Genomic DNA, 26,187 nt, shown 5'->3' with positions numbered 1-26,187 from the left:
GAAAAATGGAAATTGGCTTTCAGCAGGATCCATTCCTGATCTTCATCCTCACAGACAGCTCAGGGGGATGCAGGGAAAGAGGAGGAGTGGGGATTGGAGGAAGGACAGGAAGCTCCTCCTGGGATCTGCCCCCAGTAAATATTGAAATATTTTAGTGCTTTAAATGGATTAAACCAGGTTTGTTCATAATGGAAACTCAGAATGACCCCACCTCCTCCTGCAATTAACTAACTAATTAATTGTGCCCAGAACCTGGGATTAGGATTGAACACCATAAAGACATAAAATTCCTGAGGGAACTCCCCAAGATGAAGTCTGGCAGTGGAGGATTAGGTAGACACAGCTTAAAAATTCACATTCACAAAAAATCCCAGTGAAAATGCTTGGAAAAGAGAGGTCAGAACAATGAAATTAATTTTTCCCAGTGAAATCCAAGAGTGGAACTCACTCTGTCTCCTTTTGGCCCAGCTGGTCCTGGATAGCCCGGAGATCCCTGGAATGAAAAATAAATCCTGCAGTATTAAATAGAGAAACACCCACAGGACCGTGGAAATGTCCAAGGCCAGGTTGGGCAGGGCTTGGAGCACCCTGGGATAGCGGGAGGTGTCCCTGCCCATGGAATGGGGTGGGATTTAAGGTCCCTCCCAACCCAAAATTCCAAATACTCACAACGTCACCTTGGCTGCCAGGGAGCCCCTGCAAAACAGGACAGAGGGAGATCGGCCACTTGTCTCTGGAATGGCCCTTTGGAAAAATTTATTAAACCCAATCCCTACCATGATTCCAGGGGGTCCCGGGGCACCCGTCCGGCCCGGCCTGCCCGGCAGCCCAGGAATGCCATCCTTCCCAGGGAGACCCTGAAAACGTGGAGCACATCAGCCTGGGGGGCAAGCAAACCCCAAACAGCTCCAGGCAGCACTCGAGAGCGTTCCCAAATCCCAAATCCCACAGCAGGTCCCCCTCTCTTGGGTTGTCAAAGCCAGCACGGAGCAGGAAGAGCAAAACGCCGACAGAAAAGATCTGAGGGTGATTCTTGTCCTTGGTCATAATTTGGTCGTGTTTTCTGCCAGAGGGCAGGGATGGATGGGATATTGGGAAGGAATTCCTGGCTGGGATGGAATTCCCAGAGAAGCTGTGGCTGCCCCTGGATCCCTGGAATGTCCAAGGCCAGGTTGGATGGAGCTTGGAGCAACCTGGGGTAGTGGGAGGTGTTGAGGTTGGAACTGGATGATCTTTCCAGTCCCTTCCAACCCAAAGCATTCCACGATTCCATGATGGTGATAATCCAAGTGGATCATGCTGTGGGGCCATTCCCTGAGGAGTTGGACTCGAGGATCCAAAAAGTGAGAATATTCTGTGACTCACCCGCTCCCCTTTCTCTCCCTTCGTGGTGGAGCTGTGGGGGTTGTAACCCCTGTGAGCTGCTGAGCCCCTGGAGCTCTTCAACAGAAAAGAGAAAAAATAAAAATTATCAGGGAATTAATATCCACCAAAGGATGGCAAAAAAACCCCAGGAAACACAGGCTAAAACATTCCTTGGCTTAGGCAAAAAAAGGGAAAAGCAAAGTCGACCATCCAGGAGAATTCTCAGGCGTTTAGAGTCTATTCCTATGAATTTATAATATGAATTTTTATTATCTCTAAGTGTTCTGCAGTGGCTTTATCCACCAAAACATTCCCAGCTCTATCCTGGCTTCCCCAGCTCCACTCCCTGGATTTCAAAGGTTTTGCTCTTTAGGGCTGGGCTGTGAGGTCAGGATGGGACAGGGTGTCCTAAATCCACTCTGATTCTGCTCGGAAACTCCCCTCAGGGAAAAAGATTTTCCTGTGCCTGGAATCCAAGCTGGATTTACTCCCAGGAGCAGGAACTCACCTTTTCCAGTGGGATTTGGGTTCCTGGAAGCTGAGGATCAGAACAAATGTTTTCTATCAGCTCCTGGAGGATTTGGGGGAAGTCCTCGAAGGTGCTGACGTAGAAAACGTTCTGGGGGTTCTGCTGCAGCAAGATCCCGTGGAGCTCCATGGGGTCGGCTCCTGACACCCCCACAGCAATGACACGGAGCCCTGGAATGACACGGATTCCACCTCTCCTCATTCCTAGGATTGGAGGTTCCAAACCCCTACCTGGTAAAAACTTCTGGTGGGATCAGGAAGAAAACACAGAGAGGTCACCTGGAGCTGGGGGTGAGCCACGGCAAACCAAGACAAGTTGGGAAAAGAGAAAGGATAAAGGGGGGAAGGAACCAGCAGTGCCCTCAAAGTGACTCCTCACACAGTGCTCCACACTCAAACCCCTGGAAATCCATGGAAAACTGAGGGAAACCCAACCAGGCAACCTCAACCTCCTGGAAATTCATGGAAAACCATGGAAACAAAACAGCGCAACCTCAACCCCCTGGAAATTCATGGAAAACTGAGGGAAACCCAACTGGGCAACCTCAACCTCCTGGAAATTCATGGAAAACCATGGAAACCCAACTGGGCAACCTCAAACCTCTGGAAATTCATGGAGAACCATGGAAACCCAACTGGGCAACCTCAAACCTCTGGAAATTCATGGAGAACTGAGGGAAACTAAATTGGGCAACCTCAAACCCCTGGAAATTAATGGAAAATCATGGAAATAAAATGGGGCAACCTCAGCCTCTGGAAATTCATGGAGAACCATGGAAAGAAAATGGGGTAACATCAACCCCCTGGAAATTCGTGGAGAACTGAGGGAAACAAAACAGGGCAACCCCAAACCTCTGGAAATTAATGGAAAACCATGGAAACAAAACAGGGCAACCCCAAACCTCTGGAAATTAATGGAGAATTAAGGAAAACCCAACTGGGCAATGTCAACCCCGTGGAAATTCATGGCCATCCATGGAAACACAACAAGGCAACGTCAAACCTCTGGAAATTAATGGAGAACCATGGAAACAAAATGGAGCAACCTCAAACCTCTTCATGGAGAGCCATGGAAACCCAACTAGGCAACCTCAAACCCCCTGGAAATTCATGGAGAGCCATGGAAACAAAACAGGGCAACATCAACCTCCTGGAAATTCATGGAAAACCATGCAAACAAAATGGGGCAACCTCAACCCCCTGGAAATTAATGGAAAACCATCGAAATAAAATGGGGCAACCTCAACCCCCTGGAAATTAATGGAAAACCATGGAAATTAAATGGGGCAACCTCAACCCCCTGGAAATTCATGGAGAACCATGGGAAGCCAACTGGAACTCCTACCCAGAGCGTGGGCTGCCCTGGCTGGGGGCAGCACGTCGTCCTGGGATTGTCCATCGGTCACGAGCAGCAGGATGTGAGGAAAACCCGGCCTCATCCCTCTGGAGGGCTGGAATAATTCCTTTAGCACGTAGGATATGGCACGGCCTGAGCAGACAGGGAGAGACAGGGTGGGAGTCTGGATTAATTCCAGGGGTTTGGATTCTCATTCCAGGGGTGGAGGATGAAGGGAATTCAGGATAAGTGGAAAGCCCTGGGTGTGGGACAGCGTCTTTTGAAGGATAACAGCAGGAAATCAGCTTGGCTGGAATGGTTCTGGTGGAATCAGCAGGTAGCTTTGGAAAAAGGAAACCAAAATATTAAAAAAAAAAAAAAAAAATCGAAGCACTTTTCTTTCGTTTCTGGAAAAAAAAATCCACAGAATTCCCATTTCCAAAAGCCTTTGGGAAGACCAAGAAAGTTTCACAAAGAAATCTCCCACAGATTGAAATGGTCAAGAAGCTCCAAAACACTATGGAAAGATTCCTGCATGGAGTAAAATGTCTTTATTGACACAAACTCCATAAAAAAGAAGGATTAAAGGCATGGTTAGCCAGGAATTTCCACCCTGATCAATTCCATGTCTTCTTCCCCTAAACCATCCCATGAAAATTCCTGTTTTGACTATCCCTGTTTTTTTTTGTGCTCTTGTCCAATATCTCTGAGGCAGGATGAGGGATTTGGGTGCCTCAAAGCTTTCCTGATGTGAAGAATTCCTTGAAAAACCACAAAACTACAGAATATTCCAAGTTGGAAAGGATCCACAAGGATCATCGAGTCCAGTTCCTGAATGGTCCATAACAGGATAAAATCTCCCAGTTACTGGCACCAGGTTCCAAAAAAAAGGGCTAAATGATTAAATTAAAATGAACCACCTTTAATTTAGCATTCCTGGTTGTGTTCCTCCAGGGAACCAGGTATTCCCAGTGTCCAGCATGGGAAGTGTCATCCCTCTCCGAGCTTTCTGAATTTGACAAAATATCTGGATTTCTGGGATGCAAGAATGCTTCAAATCAGCCATCCTCGTGTTTATGGTGGATGAAAACCTCCCTCAAGTGCAGGCAAAACCATAAAACAATGAGGAAAACCCAGGGGGAAAAACCAGGACAAGTGGCTGGAAAAACCGTTCCCGAAAATTAAATTTAATCCGTGCTCAAATTTAAAACAACTTTGAGCACAACGTTGCCACCAAGGAAATGGCTCCAGACCACGCAGAGAAATGTTTTCCTTGGCTTCCAGGTTCTGTCCTGGCCCAGAGGGATGATCCCAGGTGTCCAAGTCTCCTCCCAGACCTGTTTTGGTGTTGCCTCCGGTGTAGCTCAGCCCTTTGATGGCTCCCAGGGCTCCGTTGCGGTCGCGGTGTTGGTTGAAGTGAAAAGCTGCCCTGGGCTCCTCGCTGTACTGAGCAACAGCAACCTGCCAAAAAACAGGGATTAAAATCCCTAAAATCCACAGGAAATGGGAGAGACTGCCTCCAGTCAGAGCGTGGAGCACAGGGAATGGGAAGAGGTTGAATTCTCTGGGAAAAGGGACTCAGATCCTCACCTAAATAATTTTTTTAAAAATTTTCTCAGGGTTATTTGTTGGCCCAGGGTAACTTCATCATTCACCTAAAACCTCCGAGCAGAGCCCAAGAAATTCACATTTCCTGCTTAACTTAAACTTAGCCCTCTAACTCTCCCTTCCTAATTTAAATATGACATTAATTAAATAAATGACCCCAAATAAATGAGGGACTGAGTCTTCCCATTGGCTTTGCTGCCACTAAATCCCTCAAGGCTTCATTTTCCCTGGAGGTGGTTCCCATCATGATCCAGGGCTTTGGTTCTCTGCTTGTTGGAAGAGGGAGCTGCTGGGACATCCTGCATTTCCCACTTGATCCATCCTGGATTCCCAACCATTCCCACTCTGGATTCCCAACCATTCCCACTCTGGATTCCCAACCATTCCCACTCTGGATTCCCAAGTGTTTTCTGTCTGGATTTCCCACCATCCCCACTGTGGTTTCACAACCATCCCCACTCCAGATTTCCCATCATCCCCACTCTGGATTTCCAACCGTTCCCACTCTGGATTTCCAGCCATTCCTGCTTGGATTTCCCAACCATTCCCGCTCTGGATTTCCAACCGTTCCTGCTCTGGATTCCCCAACCATTTCCACTCTGGATTTCCCAACCATTTCCACTCTGGATTTCCCAACCATTTCCACCCTGGATTTCCCACTGTTCCCTCTCCAGATTTCCAACCATTCCCAATCTGTAATTCCAACAATTCCCCACTCCTGATTTCCCATCATCCCTGCTCTGGATTTCCAGTGGTTCCCACTCCCGATTTCCAATTGTCCCCACTCCGGATTTCCAGCCATCCCCACTCTGGATTCCCAACCCTTCCCGCTCTGGGTGGGGTCAGAAATGGGATCTGAGGGAGGAACATGCACCTGGCAGATCTCTGGGCTAACCTAGACAGCGTTTCAGGTGTGGAATTTGCTTTATTCCTGATGATTCAGTCTTGGAAAAATAACCAAGAAATGGAAATCGATCCAAATGGGAAAGGTGACATTGAGGAGATTTTAATTCCTGTCTTTTTTGTTCCACACAGATCCTTCCCTGGCCTTTCTGCTCCACAACTCCTGGGCGAGCTCCAGGCAGGGCTGAGCAGAAGGAGAAAACAGAAGGAAAATATCTTCAGGAAATGGAATAAGGAAATCTTGCCTGTGTCCCTTCAGGCCCAATCTTGGGGAAATAGGAGACGATCCGGAAGAGGAAATCCTTCACTTTATTGAAGTTGCTCTGGCCAATACTCGAGGATTCATCCACCAGGAACCCAACGTCTGCCTTGAGCTTCCCACAAACTGCAGAGGGAAGAGAGGAATTCCATAAGCGGAAGGGTCCTAAAGCAGAATCGTGTTTTTTTTTCTGTTCAGAGACACAAAGCAAACCCCAAACCTCTTGCGATGCCAATTTTGGGGTGAGCAGCAGCACCTTCACCCCTCAGGGTAAGCTGAAGGCTGAGGCCTTCACCACATTTGTGGGCTTTGGGCCTTCCCTGACATCGTCCACTCTCGTTATTCAAGGAATTACAAATGAGTTTAGCTCCTGGGATCAGAGAAGATTGGGGCCTCTGGGAGCTTGGACTGTTTCTACACCATCATCATCTCTACAGCATCACTATCATCGTCTCTACAGCATCACCATCATCGTCATCTCTACAGCATCGTCATCATCATCATCATCTCTACAGCATCGTCATCATCTCTACAGCATCGTCATCATCTCTACAGCATCGTCATCATCGTCATCTTCTCTACATCATCATCGTCATCTCTACAGCATCGTCATCATCTCTACATCATCGTCATCATCTCTACATCATCGTCATCATCGTCATCTCTACATCATCGTCATCATCGTCATCATCTCTACAGCATCATCATCATCATCATCATCTCTACAGCATCGTCATCATCTCTACAGCATCGTCATCATCGTCATCTCTACATCGTCATCGTCATCATCATCTCTACATCATCGTCATCATCGTCATCTCTACATCATCGTCATCATCGTCATCATCTCTACAGCATCATCATCATCATCATCATCTCTACATCGTCATCGTCATCATCATCTCTACATCATGGTCATCGTCACCATCCCCACACTCACTCGGCCCAGGCAGGGCTGTCAACGGTGCCGACCCCGTGCTGGTCCATACTGGGAGCTCTGGGAGGTTGGTGCTGGTGGGCACTGGGAGGGGAGTGGTCCCCACACCGCGGGGAGATCCCGATGGAGATTCCCTCGTATCCAGCGGCGTAGGAGCCACTGGAGCCGCTGGTGACTCCCTGGGAGCTCCTGCTGCAGGACCCAAAGAGAAAAAGCGAATTTTAAACCTCTTTTAGCCATGATGTCACTCTCCAGCAAAGACAAAAAGTGGAGAAAACCCAAAAATCAGCCTCAAGAGCAGCTTTCCCTGGAAAACCCAGGTGTCCATCCTCCGTACCCGTTTGTCCAAGGAGCGTCGTCTCCAATCCCTCCCAGTCTCCAAACACGGGTTTTATGGAAAACAAATACATTTCCTTGGAGCTCAGCCCCAGGACTCGATACGATCGGGAAGCTGCTGGTAAGAATTCCCGGGAAAGAGCAGGAGCTGTGGAAAACAGGAGGAACACGACTGGGAGCCACAAAAACTCGAGAGTAATTCCCAGTTCTGTGGCATCACTGTTGCCAAACAGGAATTTGAGGATGAGATGATTCCTGGGATTTGGAGAAGAGGCAAAAGAAAATAATTTACGAAGTGCAATGGTCAGGTCCTAAGCCAGGTGAAATGAGGTTGATTTTGTGCATTAAAAAGGAAAAAAATTTGGAATTTTCACAAAAATTTAGGGAATTTGGTGCAAGTGGTGCTCAAGGCTGAGAGGCAAATTTCTATCCAGTGGTTCTTATGGATAGAAATAAGATAATTTTTTTGGGAATGAATGGAAAGTTTGATGAAAATTAAAATCAAACTTGACTGAGAAATTTGGTTGCACACACAATTCATCGTTTTGATTTAAAATAATGATAGGAGGAAAAAAAGTCATAATAATGATTGCTAAGTGCTTTCATTTAGAAATAATAAATGATGAATTTGACACTGTTCAAAGTGGAATTTGTACCTTTTTTATTCTGAAATAACATTGTACTTTAAAAAAAAAAAATCACCCAGAAAGTTCAGTTTGTATGGCAAGAAATAAAATCAGTGCAAATAATCTGCTCCACCGTCGTCAATTCACAAAATTAAGGTTGGAAAAAATTTCCAAAGGTCAAATCCAGTTCGTTGTTCTCAATTCTCCACAAAAAGTTTTGGAAGGGAGGTTTTTCCTCCTTTAAATAAAATAGTAAAATCCCTCCTGAAATTTGATTTAAATTTGACTTAAACTAAATGCTCCCCTCTTTTTGGGAAGTTGAGTCAAAATAGCCGTAATTGGTTTATTTTGTCTGACCCACAGGTGGAATGATCCCAAATGGAATAGAAATTTTTTTTATGGGACTGGCTGGATGGAATCAGCAGGGAAAAGGGCATTAAATGAGCTTAAAAAGGAAAATGTGTAATAAAATAATGTTCATTTAGGGGAAGAAAAAAAAAATCAAGTTTTGTGGAGGAAAATTCATTAAAAAAAAAAGGACCAAATTCTTAATTGCTTTTATACACCAATTTTGGCAGCTGGGATAATTAATCAGGAAAAATTGGAATTACTCACTCAGGAGCATAAATTTTATCCTATGGAGAAGTGGGATCAGGATTTGATAGAAATCAATATTTATAAACCTATTCCAGCAGGATCGATGGAGGGAGGGCACGGGGCCACTGCCAGACTTGGGATTATCCATTTCCCATTCCCTAAAATTCTGAAATCAGGGATTTCTGAATCCTTCAGGATCAATAATTGAACAGCACAGCACAGGAAGGGGAACAGTTGCTTTAAATCTCTAAAATCATCCCAGAGATCCAAAGGTTCCATTCCCAAATCACTTTTCCATAATATTTATCCAAAAAAAAAAAAAAAAAAAAAAAATTCTGCTGTCACGGGATATTTCATCCTGAGTGACACAGCCTGCAAGTATGGAGCTGCCAATCCTGAAATATCCTTGGAATTAAATTCAAAAATAAATAAAAAATTAAAGCTCCTGGTAGCTCCAAAAGCACCGCAGGGAATTCTGTTGGATTTGGTTTCTTTATTGACTTTGGACATGAACTGATCCCAGAAAAAAGTTTGTGGTTGAAGTCACAGGGAAAGGAAACTCTAAATTCAAGGAGGATTTTATCCAGGGGGAAAAAAAAAAAAAATCATGGAGTCAGTGCTTTAAAAATGTAAATCCCGAAAAGCCAAATCAGTTGGGAAAAGGAATGGTGAGGAATGATGAAGGAATTTTTAAAAACTCTTCACAGCAGAGCAGAGATTTAAAAAAAGTAAGAATGGGGTTTTATGGGTGACAAAAATCCACCTTTTATTTTTTTTGGATTTGATGGACAGGAAGGCACACAGCTAATGCCAAAATTCCTTTTTCCTCAGCTATTCCCACCTCTCCTTTTTTAATTCCCCCAAGGATTTTACAGTGGCCAATTGGGACATTTGGGGAGCTCCCCCCAGCTCCCATTTCTCCTTCTTTTCCAGCCAAAATGGAGAAGCTGAGATGAAGGAACCCATGGAAACCCCCAGGTTTCTCCTTCTAAACCACATCCAGAGGAGTTCAGGACATGGATCAGCGTTTCCCTTCCCACACCAAACCTTACCTGAGGACAATCCCCACGTCAGCAGATACAGGGATGCTCCAGGAACTGCATCCCAGGACAACAAAACGCTGGAATCCTCGGCCTCCTGCACCCTGAATTCCCTCACTTTGGGCAAATCCGCTGTTGGAAAAGCAAGGAACAAAGCTCAGGGGCTGGAAACAGCCCCGGGGACATTTCTGTCTCCTGAATTCCGTGATTCTGGTGAGAGGGAGGAGCTCCTCCAGCACTTCACGTGTTTTCCAAGGAGCTGAGTCAGAGCAGGTCCTCATTTGGTGGGAATTTTGCCAGATCTTCAGTCTGGATTCTCAACTGACTGGAATTTGAGTTTTTGGGATGGGTAATGAAGATTTTTCCTGTGATTTTTTTTTTTTTTCCCCCAGATGCTCCCTTGTGGTTACTGGGCTGCAAAGAGAGAGAAAGGACAGCAACACACACGGACTTTTCTGGGGAAAAAAGGCCAATTTATTGTACGGATAACTTGTATTTAAAGTGTGTTAGTGCAGCCAGGACAGGACAGGAGCTCATGGGACAATTGGGAAAAACATCCTTGGGACAGCACCTCAGGATGTGTCCCACGGCAAAGACACCAGGGGTTAATCTTTATGATGAATTTTATTTTGTTTTTCACCAAGTTATCACCCTGGGAGACTCCTCCCTAACTGAAGCTGCAGTCAGCTTGTCAGCCTGGGAATGGAGCTGAGAGTCAGGAGAAATCCAGGCTTGGAAAGAATTCCCAAACTGGAATTCCCCAGCTCTGTGAATGTGTGTGTCCACACTCCCTGAAATCCCAGGGTTGGCTCCACATCGCTGACTTCCTCCTCTGTTTGATCCCCAAACCTGCCAGGGTTGGCACAACTCCTGAGGGATGCTGGAAACGGTCAGGATATTGCACAAAGAGGGAATTCCAAGACAATGCGCCACAAAAAAGGGGATTATTGGCAGGGGAAGGCAGGGAAATCCCAATATTGCTCCGTAAAAAGAAGAAAGGAGCAGTGCCTGGTTTTTGGTGGGATCTGAGAAGAAACAATGGGGCTTGGAGCAACCTGAACTATGGAAGGTTTTGGAAGCAGACATTCCAACCTAAAACATTCTGGAATTCCAGGAACAAGGTGTCCATCAGCCAAAATTGCTCTTTTTTTTTTTCCCCTCTCACTCCCCTATGGAGGTGCTCCCATCCCAATCCATGAATCCCATACTCACAGGTTTTGGCTTTGAGGACCGTGGGGTTTCCCTCCTGCCCCTTTCCCACTGCACACACGGAGATGGTGTAGGTGGTGTTGTCCTTCAGTTTGGGAATGGTGAAGGAAACGGCCTCTGCTGGGACCAGCTGGGAGGATTCCGAGTCACCTGAGAGGAGACATCCCAAAAAAAAAAAAAAAAAAAAAAAAAAAAAAAAATCCGTGGGGTCCATGGAAAGGGAAGTGTTGGATCCCAGAAACCTGGGATTTTTTTTGAGCTTTCTGTGCTTTCTGGCACTGAACTCTGCTTTTGACTTGAAGCTTTGGAAAAAGCTTCCAAATTCGGGTGATGGAGTTAAAATCACGGGTGTGCAGTTAAATAAAAGTGTGATTTCACACGGTGAAGGGTTTTAAATTTGAGATTTTTATAATATAGAAATAGGGCTGGGACAAGATGGAGGATTTTGGGGGGTGTCTCTTTTGGTGCTCATCTTCCTTCTTCTCCATGGCTTCAGGCAGTAGTTTCTGGTTGGACAGTCAGTGTCACACTGAGGTCACAGGAATTTGGGTTAAAATTTGGTTATTGGGTTAAAAATATAAATAATATCGGTGTTATTTCTCTATTGAACTGTTTAGATTTAAGAGACCTTGTGGCTAACTGGATTTCTCTCCATTTTGCTCACTTCTAGCTAATGGATAGAATTGTTACTGAACTTTCTGCACTTTAGATAAGATTTAATAAACAACCAAGCCCAAACACGAGAAAATTCATTTCCTTCGTGTATTTTTTCATCCTGGCTGTGAGTGAAGACAGAAGAGACCCCAGAAAAAAACACGAATTGAGTGGTGCCAAACCCCACCCTGCCGCAGGGAGTGTAACAGCCGTGGTCACAGCAGCCTCACACACACCTGACAGCACCTGGCCAGGGGGGAGAGCCAGGAGCTCACTCTGAAACTGAGGTCACAAACCTGGAAAGGAACTAATTATTGGAATTCCCAACTCCCAGTTACATTTACACCCTTGGTTGGAGCCTAAAGCTTAGCTCAGGGCTCGTTTAGAGGAGTTCAGCCTAATCCCTGCAGACATTAAAGTCTCCACCTGCCCCGACCACCCATGGAAAAAGGAATTTCCTGAACCAAACTCCTCATTTTTTTTTGTGGCTTCCTTGTGCTCCCTGACCAAGGGATTTGGATTCTTACCATTGGATGGCTCCCAGGATATCTTGTAGTGGTTTATCCCAGCAAGCCTTTGCCAAGCCAGCTTCAAAGTGTTTACACCAGTGTCAGTAACCCTCAGGTCCTGGATGGTTGGGATGGGGTTGGAATCTCCAGGAGGAGCTGGAAAAATGAACCAGGATAAGATTTCAGCTCAGTCCCAGAGCAGCACCATGGCTCCAAGATGTGGTGGAGGAGAAAATTTGGGGCATTTATTCAGTATCTACTTTCCAAACATTATCCAGGATTCCGGGCTGAAATTCCTGATGGATCCATGGATTCCAAGCTGAGGAATCTCATCCTCATCTCTAAACACCCACACCAAACTGGTGACACACAGAGGGAACGAGAAAAGCTCCAAGAGAGGATGGATCATCCAGACACATCTTCAAATTCCATGGAAAACCCATTGAGATGGACTCAGGTGGAAAAGGAGCCAGAATTCCACGCTGGAAGAGGCACAATCCAAGGAATTCCCAAAACCTCCGGAGTGAAGGCTGGTGGGGGATGCCTGCAGAGAGGCTCCTGCATTCCCGAGGTGGTTGTGGATAAATAACTCTGGGAATTGCCTTGATAAATCCAGGATGGGAACAGCCCTGGATTATTGCCATAATCCCATCATTCCCATTATTGCAGCGAGGGCTGCTCGTGCCCCCACCATCCACAGGCCACCCTAAATTGGATCCACCGGGATCACAGAGCCCAACTCTTAAATGGAGGAACACGAGAATTAAACCCCAAACTTGGGTGTTTTCATCATCACCGGGCTCTGCCCAACTGAGCCAATCCCCAAACCAATCCAAGCTTTGCATCCCAACTCCAGGAGGGTTTTCCCAGCTGGATTTACCTGTGTGGTGAGTCAGGATCACCTCGGGCCCCTCGGTCCTGCTGAACACAGCCCTGACACTGACCCTGTACACGGTGCTGGGCTCCAGGTGGTCGAGGCGATGAGCCAGCACTCGGCTGCCCAGGTAGCGAGTCCTGGCAGCCTGCTGTCCTGCAAAAACGGAAATTTCAGAGCCTGGAGTTCACCTCTTTCATCAGCCTTGAGGAGCTGGAATAGAGGCTACACACGGAGGTAAGGGGAATGAAAGGTGTAAATATAAAATAGATTTTAAGTAAATAAATATAGAAATGAATGTATGAATAGAAATATAAAAAATATATAAATATAAAAATATAAAAAATATGGAAATATAAAAATATAAATATACATAAATATATAAATAAAGATATATAAATATAAAAATAAAAAAATAAAAAAATAAAAAATAAAAATATAAATATATAAATACAAAGATAAAACATAAAAATATAAATATAAAAATATAAACATATAAATATAAAAATCAAAATATATAAATATATTTAAAAATATATAAAAATAAAAATCAAAATATATAACTATAAAAATAAAAATAAAAATATAAATATAAAAATATAAATATATATAAATATATAAATAAATAAATATAAATAAAAATATAACTATATAAATATAAAAATTAAAAAATATTAAAATAAAAATATAAATATAAATACATAAATATAAAGATAAAACATAAAAATATAAATATAAAAATATAAACATATAAATATAAAAATATATTTAAAAATATATAAAAATAAAAAATAAAAATATATAAATATAAAAATAAAATATAAATATATAAATATAAATATATAAAAACAAAAATAAAAATAAAAATAAAAATAAAAATAAATATAAATATCATGAGGCCTATGAAAAGCCTACAAAAGCCACACCCTGGCAATATCAGTGCCACAGTGGTGGCCCCTGCCTGGATGGCTCCAAGATGGAAGGAAAGAAGGGGTTGGCCACAAAATCTCACACTTTTATAGGTTCTGGTTCATTTGTATGAACCCACCCTCCACCTTTCCACATGCTCAGGGCTGAAGTTTGGAGAAACTTGAGTTCTTAACTGGAACAGGACTGGTTTGTCTTCCTCACCCCAGCACATCAGAAAAGCACCTCCCAGGAGAGCAGGAAAACTGAAAACTAAAGGCATCATTTCCTCCAAAGGAAATTTCTGTGCTGCTGTCCCAGAGCTCTGGGGATTCTCTCCATCAACAAAACCACGAAAACAAAGAGGAGGAGCTGTCACCAACAGGACCGAGTTTCCCAGCTCTGGGATCTCTTTCCTACCCCCAGGAGCGGGTCAGGAATTTGGGAAGGTGCCTGGAATGTCCTTTCCCTGCTCACCTGTGCCTGCTCCCACGGGGCTCCAGGTGAGTTTGAATTTGGTGGCAGCGGCTGTGGCACTCCAGGCCAGGGACAGGCTGGTGCTGGTGTGGGATGTCACCTTGAAGTTGGAGACAGATCCCAGAGGAGCTGCAGGATGGGGACAGCGTCAGGAGTGTCCTAATTCCTGTCCAGAGGCTAATCACTGACAGGTTAATGAGTCAAAATTACATCAAAGGGTTAAAAATGGCATCTTTGCTTATCCTTGATGTCTCCTCATCCTCATCTGGAGAGAATCCACTCCTTGAAGCCATCAAAGAGAATGTTCTGCCCTAAATCCAGTGGGAGCAGGGCCAGGACAGGCCAGGGTGATGGGGACAACACCAGGATTGTCCTAATTCCTGTCCAGAGGCTAATCACTGACAGGTTAATGAGTCAAAATTACATCAAAGGGTTAAAAATGGTGTCTGTGCTTGTCCTTGATGTCTCCTCATCCTCACTTGGAGAGAATCCACTCCTTGAAGCCATCAAAGAGAATGTTCTGCCCTAAATCCAGTGGGAGCAGGGCCAGGACAGGCCAGGGTGATGGGGACAACACCAGGAGTGTCCTAATTCCTGTCCAGAGGCTAATCACTGACAGGTTAATGAGTCAAAATTACATCAAAGAAATTTTGGCTTATCCTTGGTGTCTCCTCATCCTCATCTGGAGAGAATCCACTCCTTGAAGCCATCAAGGAGAATGTGGGATCCAGATGCAGTGGGAGCAGGGCCAGGCCAGGCAGTTCAGGGATCCATGGAGTCAGGAGATCCATATCCCAGATCCAGATGCTGAATATTCCCTGTTTCCCTTCCTCACAAGGGTCTAAACATTGTGTCCATGTGGCATTCCAGGGTTTCCAGCCACCTGCTGCCACTTTGGAACATCTTCCAAGAATTCCATCTCCGTTCTTGGGTCTGTTTTTTTGGGCAGCAGCCCCGAAGTTTCAGAGAGAGGGACAAGGTTTGTCCATCAACTTTCCCTATTTTACACAAAGGATTTGCATCTGCTGCCTCTTGTCCAGGGAATCTGATCTCCTGGAAGGATCCTTTGGGAATTCTGGAATTCTTTGAGGCAGGAGACAGCCCTCACCACCAAGCAAAAAGGATGTTCCACCCTCTTTATCTTCCTGTGGTTTCCTACAGCAGATTTTACCCAGATTTCCTATTTTTCAGATTTTTTTTTTTTTATGGATTCTAACAATGCTGAGGACTTAATACTGGTGTGAATTTTGGGATACCTGGAATCTCAGTGAGTATGGATTGGGCACTTCACCACTGGGGAGGGATCTGGATAAGGGAGAGGGGCTTTAAATGAACGAGAGCAGGTGGAGGTTGGATTTTGGGAAGGAATTCCTGGCTGTGAGGATGGGGAGGGGCTGGCACTGGTTTCCCAGAGAAGCTGTGGCTGCTCCATCCCTGGAAGTGTCCAAGGCCAGGTTGGATGGGGCTTGGAGCAACCTGGGATAGTGGAAGGTGCTGGAACAAGGTGGGCTTCCAACCCTTCCAAACTTTCTATCCCTTCCAAACTTTCCATCCCTTCCAAACTTTCCAACTCTTCCAAATCTTCCAACTCTTCCAACCCTTCCAATCATCCCAAACCTTCCAACTCTTCCAACTCTTCCAATCATCCCAAACCTTCCAAACTTTCCAACTCTTCCAATCATCCCAAACCTTCCAACTCTTCCAAACTTTCCTCCAGCCTTTCCAACTCTTCCAAACCTTCCAGCCTTTCCAACTCTCCCAACTCTTCAATATCTTCCAACTCATTCAGCCTTTCCAACTCTTCCCAGCCTTCCAAACTTTCCAACTCTTCCAAACCTTCCAACTCCTCCAGCCCTTCCATACCTTCCAAACCTCCCAACCCTTCCAACTCTTCCAACTCTTCCAAACTTTCCAACCCTCAACCAATCCAGGATCTCATGAATCTGAATCTCCTCCCAAGCCCAGAGCACAGGAGCGGACGCAGCCGGGGATACTCGAGCTCCAACCACATACACAGAGGTTACGTTCAGTGGCAGCTGCTCCACCACCCCGCCCTCACTCACCCGTCCTGGCCGAGGTGGTGACCCCGGGGCCCTCCCCGGGCCCGAAGAGCACGGACACGGAGATCACGTACTCGGTGTCAGGGGCCAGGCTGCCCAGCTGCTGGGACGTCACCGACTTGCTGAGGGACACGTGACGGGGACGGTCCTTGCCGAGGAATTCTTTGGAAGAGGAAATAAAACACAAGAGGAGAAAAGGGTCGGGAGAGCGGCAGCTCTGTTGCATCCTGGGAAATCCACCTGCTCCAGGATAATTCAGCAGGAAAGGGTGGTCAGGCCTTGCAACTGCCCAGGGAGGTTTGGAGTGCCCAGCCCTGGAGGTGTCCAAGGAATTCCTGGAGGTGGCACTTCCATCACGAGGCGGGGATTGGGCACAGGTTGGACTTGGAGGTCTTTTCCATGCTGGGATTTCACAGTTTTCCTGTGGTTATTTATTTTGGAATTTCAATACCTAAATAATCCAAAACCAGTTGAGAGGAACTGAATGCAAACCAGGTCACATCCAGGGACCACAGGAATCTGGGAATGCTCCCTATCGCCTTCCTGGGGACTCTGTGTCGGCCTCAGGACCAGGAATAATCCCTGGCTTTAGTTCACGCCCTGGAATTGTGGGAGAGGCTGCTTGGAGGAGCTCCTGAGCTGGACCTGCCCCACTCCCACCACTCCTGAGGTTCTCCCATCCCAGGAGAGCAGAGCTGGATCTCACCTGGCGTCGGGCCCCAGGCCACCCTGTACCCAGTGGCTCCCATGACCGAATCCCAGGACACCAGCAGGCTGTTGATGGAAATCTCACTCACTTTCAGCATCTGGACAGTGCTGGATGCCACTGCAAGGCAGAAAAGTGATATTCATTTTTTTTGTTGTTTTTTTGTTTTATTATTGTTAAAGTAGAAGTGCATTTTTGTGGTTTAAGTTGTGTAAGTTTTTCTTACATTATGGATGCACGTGGTATTAAGTTCGGATTTTTAGTTGTTAGGTTATTTGAAAAAACAATTTTTGTTGTTGTTGTTTTTTTAAGTGTTGAATTTTCTGAATTTTTTTGTTGTATGGTTTTTCAATTGGGTTTGTTGTATATAGAGATTATTTGTACACAGATATTTTTGTGGGGTTTTTTTTAGGACTTGTGTTTACAGACTTTGAGGATTACCTTTTTTATTATTTTTTGGTTGATAACAGGATTATGTCATAGGGATTTTCAATGTTTTGTTTTAATACTATTTAGAATTGTAGCTTTGTTTGCAGTGTTTTAAAGACGGATTAATTAACTAATTATAGATCTATTAGGTTGTTGGGTGTAATTTTTTTTTAGGTTACAAAGGTTTTTTAGGGAAAAGGATTCAATATTGGTTTTTGACATTTGATTTTGTATTGGGAGTTTGTTTTGAGGAATTTTTATTTTTTGGGGGGATTATAATTGTTTACTGGTTGACTAGCCTTGTTGGTGTGGTGTTTTTTTTTTTTGTTAGTGGTTTCATCCATTTCCATCCAACAGCTTCAAAGAGCTCCCAGAGAAGTGACAGAAGTGACACCAACTCCGTGCCAGCACCCCCGTGTCTGTGCGGGCTGAATGCCACCCCTGCTGCAGGACACTCACCCGTGGTGGCTTTGCCGGTCACCACCGGTCCCTCGATGTCCCCAAAGATGGGGTTGATGGTCACCGTGTGCTCCGTGCCCGCCTCCAGCCCCTGGATCATGTAGTAGCTGTAGGAGCTGCCCAGGGTCACGTCCTGGATGCTGCCCTCTGTGGAGGGAAACGGAGTCCCCTGGCTCAGGCCACCCCGCCCTGGGACACAGCGGGGCCACCCCGGGGGGAAATCATCCACACCCAACCTGGAAATGCTCAGGGATCTGGCTTGGGTTGAAATACAGGGTGTGACCAAAAGTCTGGATTTTGTCACCAGCTGGGACAGGGATCCTGATCCCATGGGAGAGATCCTCTGTTAATGGGCCATGGAGTCCCAGGGCATGGCTGATAAAATTCCATCATCCCATTGGGTCCCACTAATTAACTGATAAAATCCCATCATCCCATTGGGTCCCACTAATTAACTGATAAAATTCCATCATCCTACTGGGACCCACTAATTAACTGATAAAATTCAAATGATCCCATTGGGTCCCACTAATTAACTGATAAAATTCCATCATCCCATTGGGTCCCACTAATTAACTGATAAAATTCCATCATCCCACTGGGACCCACTAATTAACTGATAGAATTCCATCATCCCATTGGGTCCCACTAATTAACTGATAAAATTCCATCATCCCACTGGCAGATGCTCCACCCAGGGGGAGGAGCCAAGCATTTCCTACCCAGATAAAAACTGAGATTTGGAACATCAGAGCAGCCTTTTCCCACTGGATCCCAGAGGAAAACCAGAGCCTTCCACATCATCCCTGGAGCTTTGGAGGAAAACTGCACCTTGGAATGGGACTGCACCAACCCTGACTGACTGACGGGGCACCTTGAGTCTCACTCTGGCTGTGGTTTGGTTTTTGTAATCCTGTATTTCTATTTTAATTCTCCTAGTGAAGAACTGTTATTCCTATTCCCAGATCTTTGCCCGAGAGCGCCTTAATTTAGAAATTATAATAATTTGGAGGGAAGGGCTTTACATTCTCCTTTTTTAAAAAGAGGCTCCTCCCTTTCTTGCCACACACCTGTCTTTGAAACCAAGACAGGATCACCGAGGCAACTGTGGTTATTTATTTTGGAATTTTAATACCTAAATGATCCAAAACTGCTTGAGAGGAACTGAATCCAAACCATGGATTTGCAAAGCAAAGGGAATAAACCAGGGAAACCCCAAACTGGGCACGTTGGGGTCTGGGAATGATCCCATAAAAGGGTCCACACCCTGCCCAGCCCTGGGTGGCTCCATGCTGGAGTCATCCTGCAGGAATTGAGGGCAGCAATGCCCCAAAACCCAGTTTTAAAGTCCTTGGTGTGGGCTAAACCCAGCTCAGCTAAACGTGCCCAGCAGGAGAAGAGTTAAAACCGAATTCCTGTGGCTCCAGCCCCGATTGCCAGGGGCGGGGAGGTGCGGGCAGCAGGATGATGAGGAAAACCTCTAAAAGAGGGAAAATGCCTTTTCCACTTTGGTCACTGGATGGTGCCACGTCCCCATTTTCTGTTCCAGCAGCACCTGGAGCCACATCCCCCTTTTCCCACCTGCTCTCCACATCCCCCAATCTCCACTTTGTGTTTATCTAATCTCGGTTTTAAAAGGCAGACGAGGAAAACCAAACCCCTCCCGTGCTTGGGACAGGCAGCAGGGTCTGGATCTCATCACTGCATCCCTAACCCCGGGATGGAGGGTGGGAAGAGGACTCAGAGGCCGGGGAGGGGCTGCCCTTGGGATTTTTCCACCCAAAAATCCCTTGGGATTTTTTTTTTTTTTTTTTTGGGTGCAGCTGGTACGAGGTGAAAAACAGCTGGAAATTCGGGGTGGGGTTGATGTGTTCTTCCTGCTCTACCTGAGGAGGTTGTCCCACTGTCCCCTCAGTGTCCCCACTCCCAGACAGAATTCCATTCCTAGCTGGGATATTGGGCACAGCCCGGGCAAAATGCTGAGTTTTGGGGTGTGCCACGAGACAAGTTCATTACAAAGCCACAAAAGCTGTTTTATGTCTCCCCTGCGAAGATTTTTCCCCCCTGGTGACTTTTGGAGCTGTTTTCCCACTAATCCCCCCCTGTCCTGGTGGGATTTATCTCCTCCTCTCAGAACCAGGAGAGGAAAATGTGGTTTTTATTCAAAGCCTGGGATAGAGCCCAGGTGTCCTGACATCCCTGAGCCCCAGAAACATCAATCTCCCAAGGCCAAAATCTGCCATCCAAACCAGAATTTCTCACTCCCAGCACCAAGGAAAACATCTTTGGGTTCAGGCCAGGGGAAAAGCTCCAGCTGCAAAGGTGGATCTGTCTCCAAACTCCCAAATTTTCCTAAAAACGAGGATTCTGGGGGGTGCAGCCAGGTTTTAGTGCTGCAGAGAGAAAAGCAACGAGCACAGGCACTTCCAGGCTGTCCCCCCAGAAATCATGGACTCAGTTGTCCCCCCAAAAAAGGGGTGACCCCAAATACTCAGGGGCTGGGCAGCTCTGCAGGGAGGGTTTTCCCCAGCTCCTCTCAGCTATTCCCAAGCTCCTCAGGTGCAGTAAATCCATGGAATGCTAATTCCATGTAACAAGGCTGGATATCCACCAGATATGCAGAGACACAGCAGGAAGATTTGCATCCATGGCAGAGAAAATTCCACTGGTCACAGACCCCCCAAAAAATCCCAATTCCTTCTGGACAACGATGGAATCCAATCCGATCCGAGCCAATCCAATCCCTTGGGAATCTCACAGCTCCCATCTTTCCCTGCCCTGCTCACTGATACACACCCCATCCCTGTCCTTACCTGCAGATGTCCAGGTGAGATCAATCCCATCCCTGTCCTGTCCAGGTGAGTCTGTATCCCATCCCTGTGTCCATACCTGCTGATGCCCAGGTGAGCCTGAATCCATCCCTGTATCCATCCCTATCCTGTCCAGGTGAGTCTGAATCCCATCCCTGTCCTGTCCAGGTGAGTCTGTATCCCATCCCAGTCCTTACCTGTTGACGTCCAGCTAAGTCTGTATCCCATCCCTGTCCTTACCTGCTGACGTCCAGGTGAGTCTGTATCCCATCCCTGTCCTTACCTGCAGATGTCCAGGTGAGTCTGTATCCCATCCCTGTCCTTACCTGCAGACGTCCAGGTGAGTCTGTATCCCATCCCTGTCCTTACCTGCAGACGTCCAGGTGAGTCTGTATCCATTCCTGTCCTGTCCAGGTGAGTCTGTATCCATCCCTGTCCTGTCCAGGTGAGCCTGTATCCCATCCCTGTCCTGTCCAGGTGAGTCTGTATCCATCCCTGTCCTGTCCAGGTGAGTCTGTATCCCATCCCTGTCCTGTCCAGGTGAGTCTGTATCCCATCCCTGTCCTTACCTGCAGACGTCCAGGTGAGTCTGTATCCCATCCCAGTCCTTACCTGTAGATGTCCAGGTGAGTCTGTATCCATCCCTGTCCTGTCCAGGTGAGCTGTATCCCATCCCAGTCCTTACCTGCAGACGTCCAGGTGAGTCTGTACCCCGTTGCTCCCCGGACCGGGCTCCACCTGGCCTGCAGGGTGTCCATGGTCTCGTTCTGCAGCCGGAGATTTTCCACAGGCAGGAGCTTCACTGGAAGGAGGAGAGGGAAGAAAATTTCAGAGCGTTCCTTTGGGAGCTGGGTCTCCATCGACATCCCTCCAGCTCACCTGGGGGAACACCTGGAAGGAGGTGGCCAGGTGGGATTGGGCTCTGGTGCAAGGGAATGAGGGCGAGCATGGAAGTTTTTTTTTTTTTTTAAAAAAAAAAAGTAAATTTAAAAAGAAACTTGAAAAGATTTTTAAAAATTAAAAAAAAAAAAATAAGAAGAAAAAATTAAAATAAATTTTTTTAAATGCCAAAAAATGTTTAAAAATTTTAGAGAGAATTGAAATAAAGTTTAAAAAAAATCTTAAAAAATAAAAAAATTTATAAAATTTCAACTAATTAAATTTAAAAAAAAATTAAAAAAAATTAAAAAAATTAACAAAAATTTTAAAAAAATTTAAAAATTAAAAAAAATTTTAAAAATTAACAAAAATTTTTTAAAAAATTAAAAATTGAAAAAATTTAAATAAATTAACAAAAATTTAAAAAAATTTTCAAAAATTAAAAAAATTTAAATAAATTAGCAAAAATTTTTAAAATTTTTAAAAATTAAAAAAATGTAAATAAATTAACAAAAATTCTAAAAAATTTTTAAAAATAAAAAAATTTAAATAAATTAACAAAAATTTAAAAAAAATTTAAAAATTAAAAAAATTAAATAAATTAACAAAAATTTTTAAAAATTAAAAAAATTTAAATAAATTAACAAAAATTAAAAAAAAATAAAAATTTTAAAAAAATTAAAAATTAACAAAAATTTTTAAAAATTAAAAAAAATTTAAATAAATTAACAAAAATTTTAAAAAATTTAAAAAAAAAACTTTTTAAAACCCCCCCCCAAAATTTAAAAAAAAAAAAATTTAAAAATTCAAAACAATTTTTTAAAAAATGAAAATCAATTAAGGGCAGCCCGGGGGTCTCTCTGTGTCCCTTACGTGTCCTAACCCGGGGGTCTCTGTGTCCCTTACGTGTCCTGGCCCGGGTGGTCGCGGGCGGGCCGGGACCCTCGGGATACACGGCCCGGATGTCGATGGAGAATTCCCGATCCTCCTGCAGGTTCTCCAGCAGGTGGGAAGAGACATCGGCCCCCAGCGACTGCTCCAGGGACACCCCGGGATTCGAGACTGCAAAAATAAAAATAAAAATAATTGTAAAATGAGGAAAAAAAAAAGGGATGGCGGATGTTGTAAATCGCGTTATTTAAAAAAAAAAAAAGGATTTATAAATTTAATTAATGAGGATTATGAGGATGAAAGGCAGGACAAGAAGATTTTACTGTCGGCAGCTGTAAAAAAAAAACCCCAAGAAATCTGTCCCGCGGAAATCGGTTAAAAATAGATGGAAATCAGCCAAAAGTAATAAAAATGCCATTTATCAACCCGTAAAATGAGTATTGATATGGTGTTAGCCAATTAAATCTAACGTCGTGTCTTGTGCTAACCCTATAAAAATAGAAATACATAGTAGAAATAGAAATAAATATAGAAATATAAATATAGAATTAGAAATAGAGCTAGAAATAGAAATATTTTATATATATATATATATAAATAAAATTTTAAAAAAATCAGCTTTTTCTACATAAAACACCCGAAGTCCTGTCTGCTTAATACTGCAAAGGTGAAGCTTTTCCCCCAAAATTTGTTTAAATCTGAAAAGGTGAAGATTTTCCATAAAAATTGGTTTAAATGTGAAGATTTTTCCATAAAAATCTGTTTAAATCTGCAAAGGTGAAGCTTCCCCATAAAGATTTGTTTAAATCACACAATATTTGGAAAAATTTATCCTGGATTCTTTCCAAAGCCATGCCAGGAATTAAGGGCACCTCCCCTGTCCTTGGATCACTGCTCCTTTTAAAACCAACTCCAAGAAAAAAAAAAAAAAAAAAAGAAAAAAAAAGAAAAATAGCAATGAAAAAAATGGATTAAAATGAATTAAAAGCGAATAAAACTCACCCCTGGCGATGTGGATCTTGTAGCCCTCCAGTTTGCCCAGGGGAGGGGTCCAAGCCACCTTCAGGCTGAAAATTCCTTCCTCCACCACACGGAAATTGGTGACTGGAGGCACAGGAGCTTTGGGGACACGAAAAGAAGGCAGAAATGGAGGTGGCAGAGCCAGAATAATGGGAAAAGATCCTTGGAAAACTTTTTGGGTTGAGGGATAGAGAGACACAAATGGAGAAACCTAAAATCAACAATCCCACTCCTACCAAACCCTTTTTTCCCCACTTGAAAATAAGACTAGAAAGGCAGAAAGTTTGGGAGGTTTTTTTTTTTGGGAATGGTGTTGGGATTTGAAATATCCTCTCCCCGGGCAGGGAAAACTCTGCAGATTGAGCAGGAGCCAAAGCCAAGAATCCAAGGCTGCCACAATTCCAGGGGAGAGGAGCCCACGTGGATCCAGCCAGACATGGCAGATTTATTTTTGGCTCCAGCCTCTGGCTTCGTGTTGGGGATGATAAAAGGAGAGCTCAAATGGTTTTATTTCCATCCATAAAAACATTCCATCTTCTTCCTGGCAAATCCAGGTGAGCCAAAGCTCATTGAGGAGATTTGTTTATTTATTTATTTATTTATCCTGTCAGAGATCTGCTCTCGAGAAAACAAAAAATTCCAGGCACTGCAAGGGGGTGTGGGGAGGGAAGGAATAATGGGTTATAAATTCCCTCTGGCAAAGGGATGGGAGTGGGATTAGTGAATCCCTTGAACTCTGAGAAACCCTAAAAGCAGAGATGATAAAAATCCAGTCCCACATCCAAACATTCTCCTGACACATCCCCATATCCCTTTTTGGGAATTGAGATTCCTCCTTTGATTGGGGACACCCCTCAAAGCCACCCCTGAGGGTCAGCCCCTGGAAAGATCTGGGTGAGTGACCTCAATAATTGTGGGTTTTAAAACTAATTTTATTATTATTACTTTAATATAATTGTTTTATTTAATTTCTATAAGGTAATTACATTGATAAAGTGCAGGATTCTGTCCTCTCCTGGTAGTTTTATCTTCTCTACTGTGCAGTAAATAATTCTGATCAAGATTTTTCTATCTACTAATTTATCATAAGAAATCATTAATTTTAATATAAATATACCAGGTTTGCCTTCTTTAATCCTTGGACAAAGGTTCAGCCACACCTCTACAATTCCTCAGATTTAATCCATTGACAATCTGGGCTGGGATTGGATCCAGGCTCCTCGTGGAGGAGTTTGGAAAACCAAGGAATCCTTCCTGCACCTCAGGACTCAACGGGAGCTTCTCTAATGAACTTTGAAGCTCCAAACCCACGTCTCCATCCATCCATCCATCCTCCATCATCCATCATCCATCCATCATCCATCATCCATCCATCATCCATCATCCATCCATCATCCATCATCCATCATCCATCCATCATCCATCATCCATCCATCATCCATCATCCATCATCCATCCAACATTCATCATCCATCCATCATCCATCCATCATCCATCCATCATCCATCCAATATCCATCATCCATCCATCATCCATCCATCATCCATCCATCATCCATCCATCATCCATCCATCCATCATCCATCCATCCATCATCCATCCATCATCCATCCATCATCCATCATCCATCCATCCATCATCCATCCATCCATCATCCATCCATCCATCCTCCAACATCCATCCATCCTCCAACATCCATCATCCATCCATCCTCCATCCATCCTCCATCATCCATCCATCCTCCATCCATCCTCCATCATCCATCCAACATCCATCATCCATCCATCCAACATCCATCCAACATCCATCCATCAATCCATCATCCATCCATCCCTCCCTCCTCTCCAGCTCTGGCTGCTGTTTTCCTCAGGGATGGCCCATGGGACACTCACTTGTTTTCCCTTTGATGGTCTCCGGCTCCCCGAGGGCTCCTCCGTGTCTGGCCCTCACCGTGAGCACGTACTCGGTGCCGGGCCTCAGATCTGTCACCAGCACCGTGGTTGTGTCCCCATCCACCTCCACCTGTCACACGGGGGACAAGGGACACCGTTACACCCCCCAGCAGAGCAGCAGGTCACCTGCCACACCTGCTCAAGGTGACTTCCATGGGCGGGAGCCCCTTAAAACCCTCACCCGGATGTTGTGATCGCTAAATTTTGGAATAGCCCATGGAAATAAAACATGGAGAGTGCATTAAGGGTCAAAGTGATCTCAAATTCCTTTGTGGAAAATGAAGGAAAAAAACAATGGAGACAGCTCCTTTTAATCTCAGAGATGGAAATTTTGATGTTCCCCGAGGGCAAGAGATGGAAACAGAACTTCGGGATCTCGTAATAACGGGGAAAACACAGAAGCTGCCAAGGATGATCACTCCACTTAAATACAATTTTAATAATTAATACAATTAATAATCTTCACCTTAATAATTTAAGCTTTCATAGCTTTGTTCTATTATTAGGAATCTAAGTTTTTAGGGCAAATATCTTCCAATCTTCAGTTTTACTCTCAAACTTTGTGCAGTGTGGGATGAGCTGGAGCACACGGCAGCATTCCTCACACAAGGACACGGAAAATCCCAAAACTTACGGAGATCCTCCCAAAATGAACAAGTCTGGCAGCAGGAGATGCTGCCAGGGAGGCTGGATGGGATTGAGCGGTGGCATCATAAAGACAAGGAGAAAAAGGATTGGATATTGGGAAGATTCCTAACCCAGCACGACCCCACAACACTGGGAACTGAAACCCAACACTGGGAATTGGAAGTGGTGGA

At 44.7% G+C, this 26,187-nt stretch overlaps 1 protein-coding gene across 1 annotated transcript in view; it reads right to left on the bottom strand.

Moving 5' to 3' along the window:
* Positions 1-24,756, bottom strand: part of LOC148223793 (uncharacterized) — an 85,966-nt gene extending 61,210 nt beyond the window's left edge. The window contains exons 1-22 of the mRNA XM_088166122.1: positions 24,579-24,756; positions 23,401-23,517; positions 22,414-22,569; positions 21,314-21,430; positions 17,819-17,965; positions 16,931-17,050; positions 16,228-16,386; positions 14,165-14,293; positions 12,788-12,937; positions 11,926-12,063; positions 10,748-10,894; positions 9,548-9,667; positions 7,274-7,420; positions 6,940-7,128; positions 5,986-6,125; positions 4,567-4,690; positions 3,239-3,382; positions 1,874-2,064; positions 1,366-1,440; positions 777-857; positions 670-696; positions 449-493 (exon numbers count right to left, since the gene is read on the bottom strand). Of these exons, the coding sequence (XP_088022248.1) occupies positions 449-493; positions 670-696; positions 777-857; positions 1,366-1,440; positions 1,874-2,064; positions 3,239-3,382; positions 4,567-4,690; positions 5,986-6,125; positions 6,940-7,128; positions 7,274-7,420; positions 9,548-9,667; positions 10,748-10,894; positions 11,926-12,063; positions 12,788-12,937; positions 14,165-14,293; positions 16,228-16,386; positions 16,931-17,050; positions 17,819-17,965; positions 21,314-21,430; positions 22,414-22,569; positions 23,401-23,517; positions 24,579-24,756 (2,841 nt within the window). The remainder of the gene's footprint in view (positions 1-448; positions 494-669; positions 697-776; positions 858-1,365; positions 1,441-1,873; positions 2,065-3,238; positions 3,383-4,566; positions 4,691-5,985; positions 6,126-6,939; positions 7,129-7,273; positions 7,421-9,547; positions 9,668-10,747; positions 10,895-11,925; positions 12,064-12,787; positions 12,938-14,164; positions 14,294-16,227; positions 16,387-16,930; positions 17,051-17,818; positions 17,966-21,313; positions 21,431-22,413; positions 22,570-23,400; positions 23,518-24,578) is intronic.
* Positions 24,757-26,187: the final 1,431 nt, after the last annotated feature.

Source organism: Sturnus vulgaris, chromosome 5 (assembly GCF_052056855.1).
Source record: "Sturnus vulgaris isolate bStuVul1 chromosome 5, bStuVul1.hap1, whole genome shotgun sequence".
Classification (NCBI taxonomy): domain Eukaryota; kingdom Metazoa; phylum Chordata; class Aves; order Passeriformes; family Sturnidae; genus Sturnus; species Sturnus vulgaris.
This window is presented reverse-complemented; position numbering and strand designations above follow the sequence as displayed.